The sequence below is a fragment of the Desmodus rotundus genome, chromosome 2, assembly GCF_022682495.2.
Source record: "Desmodus rotundus isolate HL8 chromosome 2, HLdesRot8A.1, whole genome shotgun sequence".
Classification (NCBI taxonomy): Eukaryota; Metazoa; Chordata; class Mammalia; order Chiroptera; family Phyllostomidae; genus Desmodus; species Desmodus rotundus.
Genome location: NC_071388.1, coordinates 108575956 through 108598243, shown reverse-complemented (window position 1 = coordinate 108598243; position 22288 = coordinate 108575956). Strand labels below are relative to the sequence as shown.

The following is a 22288-nucleotide window of genomic DNA, read 5'->3' as shown; positions in this document are numbered from 1 at the left end:
GAACAGAATTCATAGCACTTTGGCTTTGCTCTGGAAAGAGCCATGAGTCAGGATGCAAAGCATGGGGTGTTACAAACCTATGGAGCCTACTACAGACCACAGGAGCTGGGTGTGACAATCCTTACCCAGAGCCATCTCTTTCCCACTGTAATCACTCCTCCATTGCAAGGTGATTATTCCTGAATTTTGACAGGGAAATGGCTGTTCAAATAAATTATAATAATAATAATAATGATAATGATATAATAATGCTTTGTATTTGAAGTTTTGTTTTTTGGGGGGGCATCCAAAGCATTTCAAAAACACTGGGTTATCTTCCAAATAGACCTGTGAGGTTACTATATGATTATTCAGCATTTTACAGATTAGGGGGCCAAGGCCCACTGAAGCCCACAAAAGGTAAACCTCTCAGTGTTTTCGATTTCAGTAGGGATGGGAAGAGAACTGACATCTACTGCCTGGCCCTGGCCTAGAATTCCTCATACATACCATACACAACCTAAAAGAACCCCAAAGCACTATCAGTCACTTTTTACAGACAGGAAATTTTTTCCCACTCAGAGAGGCAGAATAACTGCCCAGGTCACATAGCTAAGTTGGTGGAGCTGAATTTCAGACCCCAAGTTCATGTACTTTCTACCACACTAGACAGCCTCCCCAAAGAACCATTCATCCCAAACCAGCAGGTGTTTCCTTTTAACTCTTTGTAAAAAGTATTTTCTGACTATTCCTTTAACATGCCGCCTGTATCCCTGCCACCTGACTGCATATGACTTAATTGACCTTGGCCTTCTGCACTGAGGGCCTTCTCTCCTAACTTCAAATTCCCCCCTCAGTTTCTCCCAAAAAAGTAAGTCTGGTAAAGACACCCACAATTTGCTCAGTGGCCTAGCCCTGCTCCTTCTGCTATTGGCTTAGCTGTCGAGATGCTCAGGATGCTGGGGAGTCTGCCTTTGCTATCACTGTCTCCTCAGAGCCTCAACCTCACCATACTTCTGTGGTTTAGAGAGAGAGCAGAGAAAAAAAAATGTTTTCCCCTTGCCATCAAACGTACCCTTGATCTAAACCCAACTAAATTAAAATGACAAGGAAAATGAGACAGGGGTTTACCTGGTAAGCTTGATCGTTTTTCTGAATTCACTGGTAATCGGAGCCTTAAAGCCACCTTTTCTGAGTAAGGAATCTATTGTCTGGATCTGATCCCAGTCTGAGAAGAGACAAACACTGAGGTCAATGCACAATGACAAAGTGGGACATGCTTCAACATCATGAGAGAAGAGAAACTGCCAAGTCTGCTAGGGAGGGGCAAAGGAAGCCCTGGGCACTGAGTTGTCTGCCTCACTGACAGTCTAAGGAAAACCTTGGAGATTTGAGATTATGACCTGACATATGACATATGGCTGTCACCAGGCTCCCTGCTCCTGCGTCTTTCCTGTCAGAGGTAATCCCAACATAACCCAACATAAGACTGGTTATTGACCTAGTGCTGGTAACCAGGGCTGTTCTGTGGAAAGAGAGAATTCAAACTCTGCAGCTTATATTCCTTTGTGTGGCCTTTCTTGATTTTGAGGATTTCTAGGAAATCTATTTTCTATTACAGAGAATTAATGGAAGGAAGGAAGCTATTCCTTCAGGATGGGTGAGAAAGTTGTTCACACATACACTATTGTGTTGTTCTTGCACATTTTAAAACTGATAAAACCAAATATATCAATTTGAAAACCAAAGAAAACTCCCTAAATTACTGCAAAATGTGCCACTTTATAATTTTCCCAATCAACTTTAAAATGGCAAATGTTATTTGATTATTTACCTAAGTTATTGTCACATTTCAGTATTAGAAAATACTTATGGTGCACCACCTTGTAAAGAAATGTTAGCTTTATTAATGTTTTTATGTCACATCCACACTACTCTTGAAAAAGTTTAAACGAAACCACGATAAAAACCAGCAAGGCACTCTGACTGGTATGGCTCAATGGATTGAGCCCTGGCCTGCAAACTGAAAGGTTGCTGGTTCAATTCCTGGTCGGGGCGCATGCCTGGGTAGTGGGCCTGGTCCCCAGTTGCGGGTATGTGGGAGGCAGCTGACAAATCTCTCACACACTGATGTTTCTCTCCCTCTCTTTCTCCTTCCCTTCCCCTCTCTCTAAAAATAAATAAAATCTTTAAAAAACAAACAAACAAAACAAGGCAACTGCTGTCCACACAATTAGTTCACTGATATACTGAACTACATATCACAGAATGCACGAGCAACATTTAAACATATTCTTTCAAAAAGAAGACTTGCCCCACCTATGTCCTACTTTTAATGTTGCAATTAAGAACTTAGTAACTACCAAGTTATTTTCCCCACCTCTCCCAAGTTCTTTATAAAAAATAAGTTATGTTTTGTCTTTTTCTAAGCATAATACTGTTTAATAATTTATGACCAAGAGTTCAAAACCCTAGTATGTGCAGCTTCCCTTTAACAATGAACTCTACAATATGGTCAAGTTGATTTGTGGAATTTTGTTGTAATTACCTGTCTTGGAGGACAATAAATAAAGCTACTCACTGTAAGTGAATTAAGCAAGTAAGAGAAATCTTTACCCCTTTTCTTTTCCCAGTTTCTGCATCTTTAAGAGAGTTTATTTTTTTCATTCTATAAGAATGTGATAGATATTAAGAGGAAAAAAGGCACTTAGTCTTAGTTGCAGTTGAGGTGAACAACAACACACTCCATTTTCCTGCTTTTTAGTCAACAACACTATAAAGTATTGTTTATTGAAATTCCATTTGTCCAACTCACCTTGCTCCTTAGCAACCTCAGGTAAATATGTGGCTGTACGTTTGACGCCTTTTTCATTGACAAATTCAATTCGAATCCCATGGACCCCTACCTTCAAGAAAAAAAAAAACACAACCAAATAAATAGCATTTACTTATTCTCAGGGAACTTTAGCCATCCATATATAAACTGACATTGTCCCCTGACCAGCTTGATTCAGGACTGAGAAAAAGAGAACCTCTTAATTATCATCACTAACACACTCTCAGGTATAGGAGCCAAAAAAAAAAAAAGCTTGAAATAAGGTGTGATTCTACATGTAGCCAGCTCTCTGAGAGTACAAAGGTTATAATATAATGTAATAATCTCGAATAGTCTACCTACTATCTATTCCATTAAATGAACACACCACAGAGTTTTGATCTGGGTTCAAGACTATTCACAAATGACTCTAATAACTTTTACTCAAGGGCTTACCCAGAGGGATCTGGAATATTGTGCTTTATCCTCACTATTTTTTCTTATTAGACATGGGAGGAGGATGTGAACCAGAGTGGACTGGGAAGAAAGAGAAGAAGGTCTTCATAACTCTTTCTGCTTCTAATATTGTAGCACCTTTTCTATCACCTATGTTGCTCACAGTTGCTTCCAAACTTAGCTTTCACATTCTTATGCCCTCTCAATGAAGGAGATACATTACCATGTACTAACCCGAACCCAAATGCAACGAGAGATGCAGAGTTCCAAATGCAGCTGTTCTCACCTCCCAGTCCAGGTAATCAATGGCATCCTCAAAGTTAGTAAGGAGGGAGACAGAGCAGGAAAGTTTAGGCAGCTCCTCTCGGGTCAGAGGGGGGAATCGGCTGTCCTTAAGTGCACTGGAAGAGAACAGAAAACATAAGTGAAGCTACTCTGGAGTTGGGAGCATGTGCCTGAATATTTACAACTTGAGCTACACAGAGAACTTTATCCGTTAATACTAATGTGCTAAAAAACAACTTGATTCTATTAACTGCCTATACTTGATTCAAGTGGTGACTCATCCGATTAAAACCACATTTCCCAATTACCAAAAAGAGAACGCTCATTGTTTATTATTTAGAAGACATAAAGTCAGGCAGTTGTCTTCAATTTCGTAGATACATTGATTGCCAATTATTCCACCAATCTGAGGCCTCATTTAATTACCTGGTTAACGTGTATTCCCTGAGTCCTGAATGAAGATTCATGGCTGAGAAGGTCCCAATGCAGCCACGAAGCCGCTTGTCCCGCCCTGTCTTCCATGTCACAAAGAGCGGACTAAAAAAGCAAAACACAAAACACTCTCCAGCCCCAAATTAATCATGGGTAAGAACAAAACTTTGGCTTTATTCCTGTTCATTTCTGTTATTCCCCAAATAGATTGTTTTCTGAACTGCCAGCTATCTGAAGGCCTCTCTGCCTTTCTGGGAATCATGTGGTTCCTGAAGGGAAATGGAGAGGATAACTCACAACAAGGTAGCATGAAGAAAGGCTCTCTGGACAGCCTTTTCTATGTGCCTTGTCAGTTTAGATACCACATATATGTGCTATATTCCTCTTCCTCTGTTCAGGACTCCTTTTTTTCCTTATAATTCTCTCTCTGTCTTTCTCCTCTTCTTTACTCTATTTTGAGTGTCCAAGTTCCCTAGTTCCATCCTTCACGAAGATACACTAGACCTATACATCATCTTCTCCTTACCTACACACATTTGCTGCAACCCCATATTGTTCCATAATTATTTCTACCACTGGCAACTACAAATATTTCCTGCTCTTAAATGTTCAGAAAAGAAAAACCATGTTTCCAGAAGAGAGCTTATTTTTAGCAGAAGTTGCACTCTGTTTCTAGGCCAAAGCCATGCTTCATTAGGCTACATCAGATTGATGGTGACAGGTTTTTTAGAAAGAGGTCACAGGTCTGTCCCTCTTCCTCAGATTCTGCCAAACTCCTATGCCTTTACCTCTTAGATTCTTGAGTTAAACACTTCTAAAAAGCAAATTAAAACTTTAAAGTTACCTACTCCTTTGATCACTATTACAAAGCCGATCTCTTACCTACATCTTTCCCTTGTACTAAAACACTGGAATAGCACCTGCCAGAGTTACTGTCACAACACCCACTCAAAAACCCTCCAAGTATTCCTCTCTCTGCAAAATGGGACTATAAACCACTGGATATAACAGCCCATACCCTGCAATACTGCAGCCACCACCCACTCTTCCAAACCTGTCTCTCTCTCTCCTTTACAGGATACACCGGATCCCACTCAGACCAAAGCTGAGCATTTCCACCTGCTCAGTAGGGTTTTTCTGACCATGGCAGTACTGTCCTGAACAGTTAGGGCTTTTTCTCTACATATTCTCTTCTCTGACACAATTTACACGAGTGACTTCCTCTCTACTCTGCCCACAGACTGTGCCACACACTATTTGGCTTTGTATGTGTGGTTTGCCATCTCAACAAGTATCCCAAGAACAAGGATTTTTTCTTCATGCCCCTCCATTCCTGCCCACTAGGGCTGTGCAATGCCTTACTATGTACTGACAGCTGAGAAGCGAATGACCTCAGGTCAATGAGTGCTCCAAAAGCATCTCTGAAAAACAAAACCTCCCTGACTGGTGTGGCTCAGTGGGTTGGCTGTCATCCCACAAACTAAAAGGTTGCTGGTTCGATTCTCAGTCAGGGCACATCCCTGGGTTGTACACCAGGTCCCCTGGTTGTGGGCGTGTGAGGCCAATTGACCCTTTTTTTTTTTTACTTCTTTTTCTCCCTCCATTCCTGTCTCTCTAAAAATAAATAAAATCTTATAAAAAAATAAAAGGAAGCAAGCTCTTGCAAGCTAGCTCAGATTCTGAGAAAGGAGTAAACACTAGCATGAGTTTCTTCACTTTAAGCTTTATACACATTCCCTGTTTATATCACTGACACATGAGAAGGCTGGGGACAAACAACAGAGTCTTGAATTAAAAATAGTGAAGCAGATGCTGATATTCTGGGTGGGATGCCAATGGTCCTATGGAATTACCATGGGATTGCCAATGAACAACGTGGGGACCCTTATTAACAGCATCACAGCTCCCACTAAATGATCTAGTCTCTAACCTGGCCCTCGGACACTCCCAATTCACTTGGAGTCAACACTACTGGGGTTCACAATGGTGCGATAGTGTACCTCTCCACTTGAGAGATTAAGTATAACTTAGTCCCTTTCCAATACCAAATTCAGTGAACAAATATCGTTAGACATTTCTCATCCTATTCCTGCTCCCTTTTGCCCATATCATGTTAAAGATTTTGTAAGTAGCAGACTCTCTCTACTTATGGTAGTAGAAAGATGCCATCATGCCTTTCTCATTGTCCCCTGTCCTGATGGAATTACTCACTAGGGGTCATTGGTGAATCTAGGAAGTCGTGGCTGTGGGAAGCCATAGAGGTGACAGTAGAGGACATCAAAGCAGTAGCAGCACATCTCTGCAGTCACCACCAGATTCTTGGTGGTGTTGGCAGTTCCATTGGGTCGGGGAAGAGGGCTCAGCGCTCCCGATGCGGGATTCATTCGTGTAATGGGAGAGTTTCCAGGTCCCAGAGTTAAGTCTGACACATTCTCCCGACCACTGCTGCCATCCACATGCTGGTGGTTTTGAAGAGGTCCTGAACTAGAGCCAGGGACAGTTGTGGACTGGTTCCCGTGAGCGTGCGTTCCGTTTCCAGATAACTTGGGCTTCTTGACCCCACAACAGCCTGCTGCCAACTTGGGCTCAAGTGGAGGAACACAACGTCTTTTTCCCATCCTGATTCAGTGCTCGAGGTTTGGAATGCTAGAGAACTCTAACTAGAAAGGAATAGGTAAACATTAATTCAAATGGTTATTTAAAAAGAGAAATCAAAAACCAAAGAGTCTCCACAGAGAGGCAAGAGTCATTAATTCTCTTTCTCACCCAAGTCACATAGTCACAAAGGGTCACAGACCAGCAGGGTTGGAAGATACCCTGAGTTCCAGACCAGCAACTCCCAAACTTTTTCTAAAGGGGACATTAAAAAAAAATTTTTTCCCATAAAGCTATGATCACCATGAATGGAGAGAGGCAACAAAGTTCTCTTGCCCAGGACCCTCCTGGGCAGAAGAAAAGAGTTGGGTGGCAGCCATTGTGAAGCTAGATGATGGAGGACATTTCAAAAATGACTAAAATATTGCACTTGACCCATCAGACTCTTCATCAGGTTGCTTTCTCTACCATTTCATAGGATCCAAACTGAACCACTCTATTTTTAAAAGACCCCAGAGGAACCTTCATGCTTTTCCTTGTTAACCACATCCTTTCAGCATCTTCCACAACACTAACCTAAATATATATATGTAATTTCAGCCCCAGACCTTAGTGAAGGTGAAAAGCAGTTAGCTGTCATTCTCAAGAAAGAGCTTTAGCACACCTTCTAACAAGGCTCCCGTCTTTCTGCACCCCTACAGCTGTCATTGTCCATTACTACTCAGTTTCCTTGGTTCTCTGAACTCACTTCAATTTCTCCACATTTCTCTATCCTTCTAAAAGCTCGTTCAAGAAAAACTACAACCTAGTAGAAACCTTTATTCATACAAATGACCCAAGCTTCATAGTCCTTTTGTGAGGTAGCCATTCTGCCCTGTCATAGCAAAGCAGACCTATGTAAAGCTACTTACCTTAACATAATGTGGCATCGGATAGGCCAGAAAAAAAGTGTCCCATCTGATGATGTGAACCAAAGGATCTTTTATACGAAATCTTTTTTCTTTTTAATATATTTTATTGATTATGCTATTACAGTTGTCCCATTTTCTTTCTCCCCTTTATTCCCCTCTGCCCTGCACCCGCCCCACCCACCAGCATTCTCCCACCTTAGTTCATGTCCGTGGGTGGTCCATATAACTTCTTTGGCTTCAGCATTTCCCATAGTATTCTTAACCTCCCCTGTCTATTTTGTACCTACCATTTATGCTTCTTATTCCAGGCACCTTTCCCCCAATTCTTCCTAGCACCCTCCCCGCTGATAACCCTCCATGTGATCTCCATTTTGCAATTCTGTTTCTGTTCTAGTTGTTTGCTGAGTTTTTTTTGTTTTGTTGTTTTAGGTTCAGTTGGTGATAGTTGAGTTTGTTGTTATTTTACTGTTCATATTTTTGATCAACTTCTTTTTCTTAGGTAAGTCCCTTTACCATTTCATATAATAAGGGCTTGGTGATGATGAACTCCTTTAACTTAACCTTATCTGGGAAGCACTTTATCTGCCCTTCCATTCCAAATGATAGCTTTGCTTGGATGTATTCTTGGATGTAGGTCCTTGCCTTTCATGACTCTGAATACTTCCTTCCAGCCCCTTCTTGCCTGCAAGGTTTCTTCTGAGAAATCAGCTGACAGTCTTATGGGAACTCCTTTGTAGGTAACTGTCTCCTTTTTTCTTGCTACTTTTAAGATTCTCTCCTCTTTAATCTTGGGTAGGTAATGTAATTATGATGTGCCTTGGTGTATGTTTCCTTGGGTCCAACTTCTTCGGGACTCTCTGAACTTCCTCAAAGTCTATTTCCTTGCCAGATTGGAGAAGTTCTCCTTCATTTTTCAATCTCCTCCTCTTCCTCTTCTCCTTCTGGCACTTCTGTGATTCAGATGTTAAAATATTTAATGTTCTCCTGGAAGTTCCTAAGACTCTCCTCAGTTTTGTGAATTCTTGTTTCTTCATTCTGTTCTGGTTGAATGTTTATTTCTTCCTTCTGCTCCAAATCATTGATTTGAGTCCTGGTTTCTTTCCCTTCACTGTTGGCTCCCTGTACATTTTCCTTTATTTCACTTTACACAGCTTTCACTTTTTCCTCTATTTTTCTATCATAATCTTTTCTGTGAGCATCCTGATTACCAGTGTCTTGAACCCTGCATGTGATAGGTTGGCTATCTCTTCACTGCTTAGTACTGTTTTTTGAGCTTTGACCTGTTCTTTCATTTGGGCCATATTTTTTTGTGTCCACACGCCTGTTACATAGTAAGGGGTGGAGCCCTAGGTATTTGCCAGAGCAAGGCAACCTGCTTAGCTGCGTTGTGGTGCAGTATGTGGGGAAGGGGTAGGAGAGGGAAGAATGTCACTTGCTCAGCTCTTGGCTGGCTCTCGTAACTTCCCAAGCTACCCACAAGCAAATTGGGCCCTTTTGGTGCTAATTCCTGGGAGGGTGAGTTTGTGTACATTGTAGGACCCTGTGGATCTCTCCAATAAACTCTCCTGTGAGGCTGGGAGTTTCTCCTGCCTTTGCAACCCCCACAGAATTTTATAGTTACAAGTTTTGAGGCTTTATTTCCCTGTGCTGGAAACCTGGGTTGCTTGGTCTGTCTCACTCCCCAGTTGTTCTTCCCGGTTTATCTGCATGCAAATGTGGGATGGCCTGTTCTGCCAGCCACCACTCAGCCCAACCAGGTCCTCCAAGTGCTACCTTGCTGCTATTCCTCTCTGACCTGGCTGCCTGTCTCTGCCCATCCTACCAGTCTGCATGAATTTTTAACTCCTTGGTTGTAGGTTTGATTTTCTGGCAGTTCTAGTCATTTTTTGTTTTTAAATTTGTTGTCCTCCTTTTGGTTGTACAGGAGGCAAATTGTATCTACTATGCAACAACTTGGCTGGAAGTCACTAAATCATTTTTCTTAACATACCTTAAGCCTAAGGTAAAAATGTATAGCTATAACATGACCGTGATCCTCTTTCTGTTCTGTCAATAATCAACAGAATCAGGAGAATAGATCCTAGTTATTTCAATGTCAATTACACCAAAGTCTGTAAAATTCGGTTGACGAGAAAAGTATACTGCTTTTTTTCAAATCATTAATGTTAGTGCCGGCCCTTCCCCAAATTATGTATGTGTTATTCTACCTCAAATTTCCTCTATGATTTGAACACATAGCAAATAATTGCCTTTTTATTTTTATTTTTTAATATATTTTATTGATTATGCTATTACAGTTGTCCCATTTCCCCCTCTTCACTCAACTCCATCCTGTCCACCACCTCCCTCCCACATTCCCCCCCTATAGTTCATGTCCATAGGTCATACATATAAGTTCTTTGGCTCCTACATTTCCTATACTATTCTTACCCTCCCCCTGTCTATTTTCCACCTATCATTTATGCTATTTATTCTCTGTACCTTCCCCCCCTCCCCCTCCCCTATTGACAACCCTCCATGTGATCTCCATTTCTGTGGTTCTGTTCCTGTTCTAGTTGTTGGCTTAGTTTGCTTTTGGTTTTGTTTTAGGTGTGGTTGTTAATAACTGTGAGTTTGCTGTCATTTTTACTGTTCATATTTTTTATGTTCTTTTTCTTAGGTAACTCCCTTTAACATTTCATAGAATAAGGGCTTGGTGATGATGAACTCCTTTACTTGACCTTATCTGAGAAGCACTTGATCTGCCCTTCCATTCCAAATGATAGCTTTGCTGGATAGAGGAATCTTGGATGTAGGTCCTTGCCTTTCATGACTTCAAATACTTCTTGCCAGCCCCTTCTTGCCTTGTAAGGTCTCTTTTGAGAAATCAGCTGACAGTCTTATGGGATCTCCTTTGTAGGTAACTGTGTCCTTTTTTCTTGCTGCTTCTAAGATTCTCTCCTTATTTTTAATCTTGGGTAATGTAATGATGATGTGCCTTGGTGTGTTCCTCCTTGGGTCCAGCTTCTTTGGGACTCTCTGAGCTTCCTGGACTTCCTGGAAGTCTATTTCCTTTGCCAGACTGGGGAAGTTCTCCTTCATTATTTGTTCAAATAAGTTTTCAATTTCTTGCTCTTCCTCTTCTCCTTCTGGATTTGGATGTTGGAACGTTTCAAGATGTCCTGGAGGTTCCTGAGCCTCTCCTCATTTTTCCGAATTCTTGTTTCTTCATTCTTTTCTGGTTGGATGTTTCTTTCTTCCTTCTGGTCCACACCGTTGATTTGATTCCCAGTTTCCTTCCCATCACTATTGATTCCCTGTACATTTTCCTTTGTCTCTCTTAGCATAGCCTTCATTTTTCCATCTAGTTTTCAACCAAATTCAACCTGCGTCCTAATTACCAGTGCTTTGAACTGTGCATCTGACAGGTTGGCTATCTGTTCGCTGCTTAGTTGAATTATTTCTGGAGCTTTGAAGTGTTCTGTCATTTGGGCCTTTTTTTTTTTTTTTTGTCCTGGCGCATCTGTTCCTTAAAGGGGCGGAGCCTTAGGTGTTCCCCGGGGCAGGGTAACGCTGGTCGCTGTGCTGTGATGCTGTATGTGGGGGAGGGGCCGAGAGGGAGCAATGGCACTTGCTCCACTCTCCACCGGATTTCAGTCACTCCCTCTGCTACCCACAATCAAATTGGGCCCCTCTGGTGCTGGTTCCCGAGTGGGTGGGCTTGTGCACACTCTAGGCCCCTGTGGGTCTCTCCAATGACCTCTCCTGTGAGGTTGGGAGTTTCTCCTGCTGCCGCCCCAACCCCCAGGGTGTTTTCAATCAGAAGTTTGAGGCTTTATTTCCCTGCGCTGGAGCCCTGGTTTGCGCAGTCTGCTTCGCTCCCCCTCCGTTCATCCTGGTTTATCTATGTGCAAATGTGGGGCCCCGGGGTGCTACCTGCTGCTCTGCCTGCCCCGTTCTCCACCACTCTGAGTCTGGCCCTCTCGGTTTATCTGTGTGCAAATGTGAGGCCACAGGGTCTGCTAGTGGTCAGACTACCTGCCCCATTCGTCCCACACTCCGCCAGTCTCGGTCCCGCCACGGCAACGCCAGTCCTCTCCGCCCTGGTGCTGGTCTCCGCCCCTCCTACCGGTCTGGATGAATTTTTTTTTTTTTTTATCTATTTGGTGTCGGACTTCCTTGCCCTTCGATTTGCTGTCAGTTCTGGTTGTGCGAGGAGGCGCAGTGTGTCTACCTACGCCTCCATCTTGGTTCTCCATAATTGCCTGTTTAGACATCGCTCTACAACATAGTTTTTGGTTATAAATTCTATAATTTTTTAAAGTTAAATTAGATGTTTTTAAGTTGAATGACATAAACATTTCAAATATTTATTTTCTTGATATATGATAGATCCATAAAATACACATTTTTGCATCTATAGCAATTCTTAGTGATATAAAAGTTGTCTATAACCAGGTAAAAATAGCCTGTACACTTCATGTGTGGCTTGAAACGGTCTTCTTTCTGAAAAGACCTTATGCACTTAATCCATTAAGACATCCAAAATGTGTACTGTTTCTGAACATGGACTTTGTTGTCTTCTTCAGACTATTAAGGAGGACGCAGAATGTCCTGGATGAAAACGTTAACTCCAAAGCCAACTGGACTGGGTTCAAATCCTGATTCCCTCAGGATTACCTCTCTGACTCAGTTTGTTCACAATGGAAACAATAGGACTTGCCTCATGTGGTTGTTAGGATAATGAGACTAATGTATGTGATGGACTTCATACACATTAAGTGTCAATTTATTTAGCTGTTCCCACGAGTAAAAAACTACTGGAGGGCCAGAACTTACACTGCACTAGTACTCTTTAAACAGGGTTTCACAAACCCTCAAACCTATTCAGCAAGGTGGGACCTCAGGCTTAATAAGCCAGGTAACCTGCCCGAAGTTAGACTACCACTAAGAGGCAGGATTAAAATTGGGACCACAATCTTATCTGTGAGACTCCACGGCCTGAATTTTCCCACCAAGTCACAAATAAGTGTGAGGCCTGCCAATAACAGCCATTGGATTTAGTCCCTTTCCTAAAGGCACGATGAAAAACAAACTGCATTCAAGGGTATAATAAAAGCTAGCCAAATAGGTGGCAGAATCTTGCCAAGAAAAGTGGAGCAGGAAAAATTCAAAACCAACACCTAAGCCATCACCCCAAAATTTATCTGTTCCCCTGACATTATCATCTGAGTTCACAATGGATGTCACTTTAAAGCCTCAGAGCTCTTATTTGACTTTCTAACTTTTATGTAACTGTAGGGAGGGGATTTAGGACATATGTTTAATGAAACAACAGAACTGTCTCTAGACAGCTATAGTTTTAACAGGGCCAATAGGGCCCAGACACTCTGCCTTTAAAGGGCCCAAAATTCAAAGAACCAAAAGAGAAGGGATGAAACAAAGGTTAGAAAAAAATTTCCTCATTCTCATTATACTAAAGCACACCTGAAGAAAGAGCTAAATGTTAGGAGATGGTGGCAACTCAGGTGTTCCTTAGCAGGTGTTATCAACTACCTGAGCGGCAAAACACTCCACAACAGAGCAATATAACATTTTCATGAACTGAAGTCTAGGAATATTCTGACTACACACAAGGGCAATTACTGATCTGCCGTCAGCATGGTTACAACTCCTTACATTTAACAATTTCTCACACCCTCCCAAATAATGATTTTGAAATTAAAGAAGCAACCCATCCCTGACCAGGTATCTCGGTTGTTTAGTGCTACCATAAATGTGGGTGTGTTACTGGATCAGCGCACGTACAAGAATTAACCAACAAATGCATCAATTAATGGGACAACAAATTAACGTTTCCCTTTCTCTCTGCTTTCATCTCTTTAAAAAATCAGCATCACTAGCCATCAGAGAGATGCAAATTAATACCACAATGAGATTACCACTTCACACGGGTCAGAATGGCCATCATAAACAAATCAACAAACAAGTGCTGGTGAGGTTGTGGAGAAAAGGGAACCCTAGTGCACTGTTGGTGGGAATACAGACTGGTGCAGCCACTGTGGAATTTCCTCAGGAAAATGAAAATGTAACTGCCTTTTGACCTGGCATTTCCACTGCTGGGATTATACCCTAAGAATCTGAAACAGCAATTCAAAAGAACCTCTGCACCCCAATGTTCATAGAAGCATTATTTACAATAGCCAAGTGCTAGAAACAGCCAAAGTGCCCATCAGTAAATGAATGGACCAAAAAACTGTGGTACATTTACACAATGGAATTCTATGCAGGAGAAAGAAAGGAGGAGCTCCCACCCTTCAAGATAGCATGGATGGAACTGGAGAGCATTATGCTAAGTGAAATAAGCCTGGTGGTAAAACACAAGTACCACGTGATCTCACCTGTTGGAACCTAATCAACAAAACAAACAAGCAAGCAAAATATAACCAGAGACATTGAAATAAAGAACAAACTGACGGTAACCAGAGGGGAAGGGAGTGTGGATTATTGGGGAAGGGTCCTCAAGGAACATGTTTAAAGGACACATGGACAAAGCCAAAGGGGACTGGGATCATGGGTACGAGGTAGAGATGGGTGGCGCGGGTACAGTTGAGGGAGGGAAAATGGAGACTACTGTATTTCAACAATAAAAAAATATTAACTTTAACCTTATTTAGCTGATATCTTTACCTACACCTATTTCTTTCATTTGTTCTTAAAAATTATGTTTAGGTTTGAGGGTAGGAGGTGGAGGGAAAATGGAGACAACTGTACTTGAACAACAATTTTTTATTTATGTACACACACACACACACACACACACACACGTATTCTGGGAGGAAAAACAAAAGAACCCAAATCTTGTGGTTCTTTAGGCCCACACATTTTCCCGATCACTTAAGCAAACAATTCAAACAATATTCTCAGTCAGTGACCAAAGGCAACACTACCCACTTTCTGCGTCACTTTAAAAATTTATTCTATAAAATTAGCCCTGGCTGGTGTGGCTCAGTGGATTGAGAGCGGGACTGCAAACTGGGGGGTCACTGGTTCGATTCCCGGTTGGGGCACATCCCTAGGTTGCAGGCCTGGTCCCCCACTGGGGGCATGTGAGAGCAACCACATATTGAGGTTTTTCTACCTCTCTTTCTCCTTCCCTTCCCCCTCTCTAAAAATAAATAAATAAAATCTTAAAAAAAAATTTATTCTATAAAATTAAATATATGGAAAATTCAAAACACAAACAAAATAAAACAGCAATAACGAACCCAATAGCCAGCTATAATATTTTTCATCTGTAGCCTATCTACTCAGTCCATCTCCCCTCCTCCACTCAGTTATTTTGAAGGCATATATTTGGGGGGGGGGGGGGCAATATTTTACCTGTCGGTATAAAGCAAATATTAAGAGAAGTACAATAAAGAATGTGAAATAAAACAGGGTGCTGGTACTGAATACTTTGTATTTACAATAATAACCATTATCCACTAATTGCATAAAAATTTTCTCTTTAGGTTGGAGATTCTTCTAAGCCTATTCCAACAAAGCAGGCATCTCACCACAACCAAGGAGACCCAGACTCAGCTTTCAGGACCAACCTACAATGATAAGAGAGTCGTTTCTCCAACAGCTTGGTGTCTGAGAGTACAGTGTAAGATACCTCAGAATAACAGAATTTCAATACAACAGACAAACCTGCTGTCTGACCAGCTAAATAATAATATCCCTAAAGACATACTCAACATCTCTTCTGAAATGATGTGGGAATTCTTACTCTTTCTAAAAACTTCATAAAAACTACCAGCAATTGTACTTTGATCATAGTAGGAGTAACCGAATGGTTAGTGTGAAGTCAGTTCATCTGAAATAACTGTAATTAAGTGTAAAAACCTTTGCCTTACAGACATATATATCACTGACACCCTCTCTAGCCTTTATTTGCTTACTTTCAAAGCTAAACTCAAGGGCTACTTTAAGAGCCAGTAGTAGTTACCTCATTTTCCTCTGTTCACTTCAGTTCATCGAGAATGTGCTAGGTAAAATGGATTTCCACCAGATGTAGACAAATTCATAAATTATTGTTTTACATCTTCACTTGAGACTTCCTAATCCAGCAAGTGTTGAATAAAGTATGCTGTCCCTGTTGAAATGTCACCACATATTTACCTAACATACAACACTCAGGTGTCCTGCCCTCCTTTAGGGTCTGTAACAAAAACCAGATGAGGACTCTTCCTCCGTTTCTGCAGGGAAGGTGGGCAGGGTTCTATGGCCACTTTAATTCCAGCCAACAATGAAATCATCCTCAACCCCAGTCTCAGAGGCTGGGTGGCATTTGTGTTTTGTCTTTCACAACATCTAACTTAGGGTACAGCATATACACATCAGCCATTTTATCTACAGATGAAGTTATTTCATTTAAGGTTGCTTAAAAAAAAAAAAAAAAAAGATTTTAGCCCTGGCTGCTGTGACTCTGTAGATTGAGTGCTGGCCTACAAACTGAAAGGTCACTGGTTCGATTCCCAGTCAGGGCACATGCCTGGTTTGCAGGCCAGTCCCCCAACTGAGGGCATGTGAGGCAACTGATTGATGTATCTCACATACTGATGTTTCTCTCCCTTTTTTCCCCCTCCCTAAAAATAAACAAATAAAATATTTAAAAAATAATAAAGAAAAGATTTTATTTATTTTTTAGAGAAAGGGAAAGGGAGGGAGAAAAGAGGAAGAGAAAGTCTATCAGCTGCCTCTCACACGCCCCTAAGTAGGGACCTAGCCTGCAACCCAGGCATGTGCCCATGGCCAGGAATCACACAGGCAACCCTCTGATTCTCAGTCTGGTGCTCAACCCACTGAGCCACACCAGATAAGGCAAATTTGCCTTTTTTATAAAAAGAAAGTTTATGGCACAAACCTTTGTGCCATAGTGTTTAGCCTACCTAGTCTTTAGATACTGGGCTCCACTGTAATGTGCTAACTGTGGAGTGTGTCAGAAACTGACGCTAAATTTTAAATATCTATTCTTTTTAAAAATGTCAGCTCTGTTCAAAAACTAGGAATGGCTTCATTCATAGTAAAATGGATAGCCAATGTGACAATTCATTAAAACATTAGGTCAAATATCCCGTGCATGAACTTCTTTGATTTATGCTGGCAGCTGTCTTCTTTGCTAAAACACACCAGGAACTGGTCAGTCCTGGACTTGGCCTCAGGTGATAATTTAACTTTAGGTTGCTAAAGGCTTTCCTTTAACAGGCCAAACCTACTTTCTCAACTGCACTTGGGAAGAATTTCTTTCTTTATGGATGATGGAGCCCTTTTATTTGCTTTGAGGACAATGCATGATTTCAGGAATTAATACAAATGATGTCTTATAAATTGCTGATGTTTACAAACAAGATATAAAGACCAGTATTGAAGGGAGTATGTGAGGACACGGTGATTAAGTGCCTGGCTGGGCAGAGGACCTTCCTCCCTCACTAGGGGTTCTCTTCTAAGACCCCTAAGTATTGTAAACAACAAGCTGCCGTCTTCCACCCTGACCCGTGTGGCTCAGCTGGTTGGGCGTCATGCCTCAAAGAGAAAGATTGTGGGTTTGATTCCCAGTCAAGGCACATGCCTGGGTTGCGGGTTTGGTCCCAGGTCAGGACACGCAAGAGAGGCAACCAATTGAGGTTTCTCTTCCTCTCAAAATAAAATCTAAAAACAAACAAAAATCCCAAACTGACATCTTCCTATAGCAGCTCTCATCTTCTGAAAACAGAACCTAGGCTCTGGGATTACATTCTAGGCTCAAATCCCAACTATGACCTGCCACATACTGGCTATGCAAACTCAGGCTGATTGTCTGTGATATCTCTGTGTTATTGGGCTCCTGCTACCATACAGGGTCAATGTGCAAGATATGAAGAGCATCTAGCAGTTCTTTGGCATGGAACTACTATTTAAAGTATGTACTATAACCAATACTACCACTATCTCTATTAATAAAAGTAGGGTTGGTTCCAAAAACAACATAGCTCTGAGTTCTTACCACGTCTACAGAAGTAAGTATCTTCATAATGAACTTCTATTAAGAACCACCTTGTAGTCTAAAATATCATTATTAACATGTGATTATTACTTCAATGACCTAATGCTTTTCCTCTTTGGAGAGCAATGACTTGTAGGTCATCCACTGTTCTTTTCATTGTGAATGCCAAAAAGCATAAGAAAGAGTATTGGGCTGTCTGAGAGTTGTACACAGTTGTATTCTACCTGTGTCCTCTTTTAAGCTTACACTAAAAAGAAACTAAACTTGATAAATATGCTGTTATTATAGAAGTCTTGATATGTATTGAATACTAATAGAACCACTGCATCCAAGTAGTAAGATTTCAAACTATAACCAGATTAAAATATCTAGAAAAGCTTGGAAATTAAAAAAAAAACAACAAAAAACCAACCCTATAGTTTCACCTTTTGAAAACAAGCTACAAAACAGTTTACTAGAGGGCATGACCTTATACCAAAGAGATTTGTAAGGTAGGAAAGAGGCAAAGAAAAAGATGGTTTCTGAATTCTTTCCTCTTATTGGTGTTCGGATGTCTGTTCAAATCAAGCTTTATATAGAAGGAAACAAGACTGTTGTTTCCTTTGTGAGAAAGTTAAAACAAAAATTCCATTGAATATAGGGTTGGCCAAAACTTAGAAACAATTTTGTTACACTGTATTCTAACAGCTGCAATATCAGCATGCATTAAAAAAATAATAAAAATCAAAAGTGGTGAATTTTGTGTAGCAATTTTAGTATTTAAGATGGAAGAAAATAAACAACATTTTTGACATATTATGCTTTGTTATTTTTTTAAAAAATATTTATTTATTTATTTTTAGAGAGGGGAAAGGAGGGATGGAAACATCAGTGTGTGGTTGCCTCTTGTGTACCTCCTACTGGGAACCTGGCCTGCAACCCAGGCATGTGCCCTAGACTGGGAATTGAACTGGCCACCCTTTGGGTCCCAGGCCGGCACTCAATCCACTGAACCACACCAGCCAGGGCTGCTTTATTATTTTAAGAAAGGTAAAAATACAACTGAAACACAAAGATTTGTACAGTATATGGAGAAGGTGCTATGACTGTTTGATCATGTCAAATGGTCTGCAAAGTTTCTAGGTAGTACTAACATTTTGGCCAAATAATTCTTTGCTGTGGGGCTGGCTGTCTTATGCAATGGAAGATGTTTAGCCTGGCCTCTACCCATTAGAAGCCAATAGCAAGAGATAGCCAACATACTTAAAATATCCAACTCAATAAACTTATCGGTGAAAATGAAAAACATGTATTTTCTTATGGAAAAAACTAAACAGACTTTTTGGCCAACCCAATAATTGCATCATGAGTAGTAAGAAAGCACCTGAGCTACAATTCTGGCCTACTTATTCCAAAAAAAAACAGTCAGATGAAAAAGCCACAAACAAGAATATGTATGAATGACTCATGGACATGGACAAGGGAGAGGGGACTGACTGTGGGTGAGAGGGGTGGGCTGGGTGGAAGGGGGGCAAAATGGAAAAAAAAAAAAGAAAGAAATTGGGACAACTGTAATAGAATAGACAATGTTAGAAAAACCAAAACAAAAAATACACCCTATGAACTCTGTGGTGATCACTTCAAGTAACTGTTTCTGTATTTTTGGAAACCCTATCATACACATCATACACAAAACACTTGCTATATGAAAAATTGCCCTGCAAAATACAGATCTACCTATATAATTGCTTTAAAAGTTACAGATTTAGAAAACTGCACAGAACTTCACATTTTCATGTCAGCTTAGCTTAAAGAAAAAACATAAATATAAGTCAAAAGTTTTGTTTTTAGATCCCCTCCCTTTGCTATGTGACCTACTGCAAGGTGCCAGATCTTTCATTTGTAAAATGAAAGTATTTCTTTCCTGTCCCCCTCCCCCAAAAGATGGTTTGCGAGGCTCCAATATGACGTGAAGCACTCTGAAAAATTCTCTTACAAGTGTTGGCATAACATAATAAACTCAAGGGGAAGCAACAGTAACGAACATTTTTCCAGAACTTTGTTCAAATGCAGAATTTTTTCCAAGATACTAGTATCACCATAACAGACTTAGGGCAAAATGTTCCAAAAATCTCCTAAGATTATATATAACTGTATGTTAGAGACCCAATAATTAACCTGGAGAGGAATTGCATTAATCTGAGTTGTGCTCTTTGATTGTCTTAAATAAAAAAATGTAGTAGTAATTTGGGAGGGAGCACAGCCAGGCTTATGTACTAAAGACATAGAGGGTAAGTATAATGCTACACCACCATCTAGGTCGTGGGTCATTCTATTAGGGTTATGGACAATAAACTTATCTTTACATATTTCAATTATTTTAAAAGAGAGCAAGCTGAAGGAACTTTGTCCACGTTAGGACCCTCTCACTGAAGTACAAAGATTCAAGTGAACCAAATAAAACCTATACCCTAACACAAGTCTAAAACAAAAACAAAAATAACAACAAAAAAAGAAATTCTATTCCTAATACCCAAGGTGATACTCACTGAAAGCAGAAAGTTTGTATTTCCAGGGCAACAGCTACAACAGAGGGGAACTACTTTGTCTCTGAAATGAATTTTCTTCCTTCCGATTCCATTCCTTCTTCCTGTACCTAAGATGGAAATGCAGGTGTAGTGAATAAACAAAATCAAGGTAGTGTAGCTGTAAGAGATGGTTTTGGAAAAACTACAACTCAACAATGCAATTAAAAAAATTTTATTTATTTATGTTTAGAGAGAGGGGAAAGGAGGGAGAAAGGAGGAGAGAGGAGAGAAATACTCATCGGTTGCCTCTTGCAAGCCGCCAACCAGGGACCTGGCCCAAAACCCAGGCATGTGCCCTGACTGAGAATCAAACCAGTGACCTTTCAGTTTGCAGGCCAGTGCTCAATCCACTGAGCCACACCAGCCAGGGCTCAACAATGCAATTTCTAAAAAAAGCAAATAGCCAAGGAGCTTGCCTTACTTCAAAACATTTCAAAATCTAAATAAAAGGTAGCAATGGCAGTCCCTTGCGCTGAATCACCAAGAAGTGAGAACATTGAAGATCTAAGATTTTACTGAACCTGAACATGAGATACACATTAAAACTTTCTCCACCATTAATTTAGATCAAAACTTGCTCTCAGGCCAAGATATACCATTTCAAGGCTCTCCACTGGTTTCAGAATACAAACATATTCCCAAATCCTCTGCAAAGATGGTGCTGAAGAATTTCTGGATAGTATGCCAAGGCCAGGTCCTGAAGACATACCATCTTGTTATTCCAGATGAAGAAGAAAACTGTTAGTAACAGCCATCCATCCTTACCCTTAGTCTTGCATAAATCTCTTCACCAACTCTCCCCACTCCCTATTAGGAGAGAACTGAGCTATTCCCAAAGATGTAGGCAGGAGACTCCCGGCCCCATCCACTCTATCCAAGAAGAGGGCAGTAGAAGAAGATAGGTCCACCGGGATAAAGGGGTGAGTGTGGCAAAGTGAGGAGTTCCTTTAAGGTCGCCGAATAGAGAAGGGCAGGGTATGAAGGGCAAACCCCACAACCTGGGAAAGAGAGAGGCAAAAGAACCCCAAAAATGTGTGAGGTGGAGGGACAAAGGAAACGGGGGCTATGGGTAGTTAAGGAAGGAGAGAATGAAGGTGGGGTTGGCAAAAAAAAAAAAAAAGAAGAAGAAGAAGAAGAAGAAGAAGAAAAAGAGAGTGAAGCAAGAAAAGGACGAGACAGAGTAGGGAAGAGAGAGACCGGGGCGAGCAGGGGCAAAGCAGACCAAGAGAAATGGTGAAAAGTAAGAAAAACGGGGGTTGAGGAAGGAGGAGTACGGAGAGCCGGGAGGAGGAGCAGGGTAGACAGCCCAGCGACGGGTAGAGGCAGCGGGGTAGGGGTAGCGGGGCCGAGCCGCTGGGATGGAATCCAGACGCCCGGCTGAAGAGAGAGGGGGGAGGGGAGAGGAGGAGCGAGGAGAAGGGGGCGGCGGGTGGGGCCGCCAGGAGGCGCCGGAGACCCCCAAACTTTACAGGGACCCGAGACTGTTTACCGTAGAGCGTGAGGAAAGGAGCGGGAGCTTCGCCTCGCCTCACAGCCCAGGGCAGGAGCTACCGCCTGCCACTCCCAGCAGTGCCTCAGACCACCGCCCTCATTAGGGACACGCGGGCCCGCAGGCCTCGCCCGCCTTCCGCCTCCTTTCCCAGACGCCCAGGGTCCCCTACCCCACGAAGCCAGGACCGTCACCTTGACCCCAGGGGCCTGCAGCCCGGCCGCTCCGCTCTCCCGGCTGAGGAAGACCGGCGGAGGAGGCGCAGTCCGAGTTCCCCACCTTCTCTCCTGGTCCAGGCGCAGCCGGGGCGGACGGCACCTCTCGCGCTCTATCTTCTGCTTCATGGAGCCATGCGCCTGGGTGGGGGCTCCCGAGAGAAGCGGGCCCGCGAGCGGACCGGACGGGCGGGCGGCGCGGACGGGGCGGGGCAAGGAAGGCCGGCGGGCCGCGGCAGAAGAACTGGAGGTATTCTGGGGCAGCTGGAGGACTGAGTGGCGCCTAGACCAGGCGCCCGGTATCCCGGCAGCCACCGGAGGCAGTGCGGTAATGGAGGACGGATGTAGGGAGTTCTCCAGTGGACTACACGCCCTCTAGGCAAGCTGCGAAAACCATCGAGATCAGGGCTCCTACGGAGCACCGCTCCACTGCTGTCACATGGCCCCGATCGGCACACTTTATTGGTTAGAGTTGAAGTTAGCAGGCTGTTTTGCAGTAGTGGGGCCCAATCCTGGGCAGTTGGAATAAAGAGGG

At 42.1% G+C, this 22288-nt stretch overlaps 1 protein-coding gene and 1 long non-coding RNA gene across 3 annotated transcripts in view; one reads left to right on the top strand and one right to left on the bottom strand.

Moving 5' to 3' along the window:
• Positions 1-15601, top strand: part of LOC123480668 (uncharacterized) — a 24127-nt gene extending 8526 nt beyond the window's left edge. Inside the window, exon 2 of the long non-coding RNA XR_006656750.3 lies at positions 14967-15601. This is a non-coding gene — a long non-coding RNA (uncharacterized lncRNA). The remainder of the gene's footprint in view (positions 1-14966) is intronic.
• The window catches only part of AMMECR1L (AMMECR1 like), a 24449-nt gene extending 2161 nt beyond the window's left edge, over positions 1-22288 (bottom strand). Inside the window, exons 1-7 of one of the 2 annotated variants that reach the window (XM_045203014.3) lie at positions 21733-22288; positions 20011-20117; positions 6179-6627; positions 3962-4072; positions 3537-3651; positions 2795-2885; positions 1111-1207 (exon numbers count right to left, since the gene is read on the bottom strand). In XM_045203014.3, the coding sequence (XP_045058949.1) occupies positions 1111-1207; positions 2795-2885; positions 3537-3651; positions 3962-4072; positions 6179-6585 (821 nt within the window). In that variant the 5' untranslated portion in view covers positions 6586-6627; positions 20011-20117; positions 21733-22288. The remainder of the gene's footprint in view (positions 1-1110; positions 1208-2794; positions 2886-3536; positions 3652-3961; positions 4073-6178; positions 6628-20010; positions 20118-21732) is intronic. The other variant, XM_024569670.4, reaches the window with a different exon arrangement.